This window comes from Octopus bimaculoides, chromosome 24 (genome assembly GCF_001194135.2).
Source record: "Octopus bimaculoides isolate UCB-OBI-ISO-001 chromosome 24, ASM119413v2, whole genome shotgun sequence".
NCBI classification, from domain to species: domain Eukaryota; kingdom Metazoa; phylum Mollusca; class Cephalopoda; order Octopoda; family Octopodidae; genus Octopus; species Octopus bimaculoides.
Genome location: NC_069004.1, coordinates 17,184,707 through 17,188,181, shown reverse-complemented (window position 1 = coordinate 17,188,181; position 3,475 = coordinate 17,184,707). Strand labels below are relative to the sequence as shown.

At 36.2% G+C, this 3,475-nt stretch overlaps 1 protein-coding gene across 1 annotated transcript in view; it reads right to left on the bottom strand.

The window, feature by feature from the left end:
• Nucleotides 1–3,475, bottom strand: part of LOC106879132 (inhibitor of Bruton tyrosine kinase) — a 74,643-nt gene that overhangs the window by 3,584 nt on the left and 67,584 nt on the right. Inside the window, exon 23 of the mRNA XM_052976525.1 lies at nucleotides 3,042–3,270. Within this exon, the coding sequence (XP_052832485.1) occupies nucleotides 3,042–3,270 (229 nt within the window). The remainder of the gene's footprint in view (nucleotides 1–3,041; nucleotides 3,271–3,475) is intronic.

Sequence of the window (3,475 nt, the reverse complement as noted above, 5' to 3'; positions counted from 1 at the left end):
AAAGGGGTAAATGTAAACAACTGAATACTTGTCAGTGATTGGTTGAAATTATCGAAATAAGACAATTTTTTACATGAAATAAATTCGAATACAAAAATATTTTTCTGTTCTATAACACAAAATAGATAAGTATACGAAGTTTGAAAGTCTTTCCGTACCAAAAACACTACGTAAAACATTAATGAAAAATGTGGCCCCCGTTTTAAAATAGATCCAACAAAAATATAAAGAAAAAAAGACCTTGATAGCATTAGTGATTAAGTGTTTTCAAAGACAGGGGGAATAACTCCAAAATCGAAATCTATAAAGGTTCAGAAGGGTAGGAGAGAATTTAGATTTATTTATTTTTATCATTGGGTCAGAAAGGGCAGCAGTTATTATCCTTTATTTTACAGAACTTCTTAGATAAGGTTTCGTGAGCACCAACTACTAAATATCAGAAGGAACATTGTTTATCTTGCTTCATGGCACACAGACACGTTTTATTTGATCTACAGCATTCCAATATAATTTACATTTCTTTCCAGAACAGCTTTGCCTGAAATGTCAACACTCATCTTCACTGCACCCTCTTCTATGCAGGGTGCATCTGTATGTTCACACATGTTTTACAACTAGTGGACAACAGAAACTAATATACACATAAAAGGGCTTTTTTTTTTTATATAATTGCTAAGTTAATAACATTTATTACACTGAATGGATTATTAATTAATAATTATACATTCAGTATAAAGCATCCTTGGTGCAGATGTGGATGTGTGGTTGAGAAGTTTGCTTCCCAATCATGAAGTCTTGGGTTCAGTCCCACTGCATGGCACCCTGGGCAAGTGTCTTCCATTGTAACTTTAAGTTGACCAAAGACTTGTGAGTGGATTTGGTTGATGGAAAATGAAAGAAGGTGCTGCCGCCACCACCACCACCACCATCATCATTCTGTTTCTCCTCTTCCTCTCCATTTAATGTCCATTTTCAATGCTGGCATGGATTGGACTGTATATTTCAATTAATTTGGGGAATGAATTTGGATTAGTTTAGTAAACTTCTATGTTTGGAACCTAGTAAAAAATTCTTACATAAAACTATATGAAGATTTAATTTGAATATGAATATTTTTAAATAAGGACCAGAGGCAGTCGCAAGTGAGTTGGTATCAAAAGAGTTACCAATTACAGTAAAATTGAAAGAACAAAAGTCCCAGGAAAACAGCAATGGTCTGCATAAGCATGAAATGAAAACAAAAGTAAAAAACAATATTAAAAAAATAATAATTGCATATTTATTCTTAATATGTCCAAGCAGATTCAAGCACAAGATATACAACTGACTATTGTATATGTCATAGGAGAAAAAGTTCTCCCTTTTATGACGACAGTGTGTTTGTAACATGCTCTGTTTCTTGGTGCAAGGGATTCTGGAACACAGTCGTTTCAGCATATCATGTCTCACCAGACATACCCAGGCCTTTGAGCCTAAACAAGCCATTGGCCTTTGCTTATAATTTTAACAAATAGTTTGCTGATTGGTGCTTATATCTGCCAACTGATAAAATAAATCATTATTTTCAATGTGCTGATAAAAGCTGATAAAATTTGAAAAATAAGCTGGGCTTTTATGCCATGAAGAATAGTGAGTTGTAATGTCTGAAGAATGACCTTTCTTTGAAGAAATGAGAATTCTCTTGAAAGAATTACAATGAGTGTTTACATGCATTTGCATATTTGTCTGAGGCAACATATGATTTTGTGTGCATCAACTTCTAAAAATGAGAAAGAACATTGCTTATCAGGTTTTTATTTGATTTAGTCTTTCAATAAAATTCTCATTTCTTCACAGACATTTTCACTGTTCCCTCTTATATATATATATATATATATATATATATATATATATATATATATATATATCTTCATCATCATCATCATCGTTTAACGTCCGCTTTCCATGCTAGCATGGGTTGGACGATTTGACTGAGGACTGGTGAAACCAGATGGCTACACCAGGCTCCAATCTGATTTGGCAGAGTTTCTACAGCTGGATGCCCTTCCTAACGCCAACCACTCAGAGAGTGTAGTGGGTGCTTTTACGTGTCACCCGCACGAAGGCCAGTCAGGCGGTACTGGCAAACGACCATGCTCAAAATGGTGTATTTTATTGTACCACCCGCACAAGAGCCAATCCCGGGGCAATACATACACATTGTGCATGTGTTTCTATTTGTGTGTACCCTTGTCATGGCATCATGTGATAATTATAAATGATCAGTCACTGTCCTACAATTGACGTTCATTTCTAATCTTCTGTAGAAAACATGTCTGGCCACAGGGAAATATTACCTTACTTGGAAACAGGTGAAGGTTAGCAACAAGAAGGGCATCTGGTTGTAGAAAATCTGCCTCAACAAATTCTGTCTTACTCCCATGCAAGAATGGAAAAGCAGACATTAAATGATGATGATGTTTCAGTGCACATCAACATTTGTCAAATAATTTACATGGGGCTGTGTGGTAAGAAGTTTGTTTCCCAAGTACATGGTTCCAGGTTCAGTTTCCCTGCATGGTACCTTGGGAAAGCGTCTTCTACTATAGCTTGGGCCAACCAAAGCCTTGTGAATGGATTTGATAGACGGAAACAGAAAGAAGCCTATTGTATGTGAGTGTGTGTGTGTGTGTGTGTGTGTGTGTGTCTTTGTTTATCCCCAATCACTGCTTGACAATCAGTGTTGGTTTGTATATGTCCCTGTAACTTAGAGAGTGATAGAATAAGTACAAGGCTTATAAGAATACTAAGATCAATTTGTACAACTAAAAATTCTTCAAGGTAGTGCTCCAGCATGGCTACAGTCTAATGACTGAAACAAGTAAAAGATAAAACACAAGCTTTTGTTTGCAGCAACTTCTAAAAATATGAAGGAAACCTTGCTCGTTGTGCTTCATGGCACACAAACAATTCTTTATTTTACAAATATGGCTGTACCAATTCTTTAGACTTGAAACTGACTTTGGCCAAATTAATAAATGAAAGGTAACAGAAATATTTACCTGAATGTAATGGAGGGTTTTATTACGGGTTCTGGAAAGGTTCTGTGATTTCTCTAGCTCGTCTTTCACAATGTCAGTCAGTTGAAGATTAGTATCAGGTTTGACTTGATTTTTCTTTATCTGCCAGGGACTAATTACTGGAGGAGGAGGAGGACTGGTGGGAGATGTAGCTTCCATTGTGCTAGATCCCTCTGAAAGTTTCTGTTTTCTACAACTTGTTAAGCCCCAACTACAATAAAAAAATAAATATACATAAGTAAATATGTGTGGTGTGTTATTTCTTTACTACCCACAAGGGGCTACACACAGAGGGGACAAACAAGGACAGACAAACGGATTAAGTCGATAATACCGACCCCAGTGCGTAACTGGTACTTATTTAATCGACCCCGAAAGGATGAAAGGCAAAGTCAAACCTCGGCGGAATTTGAACT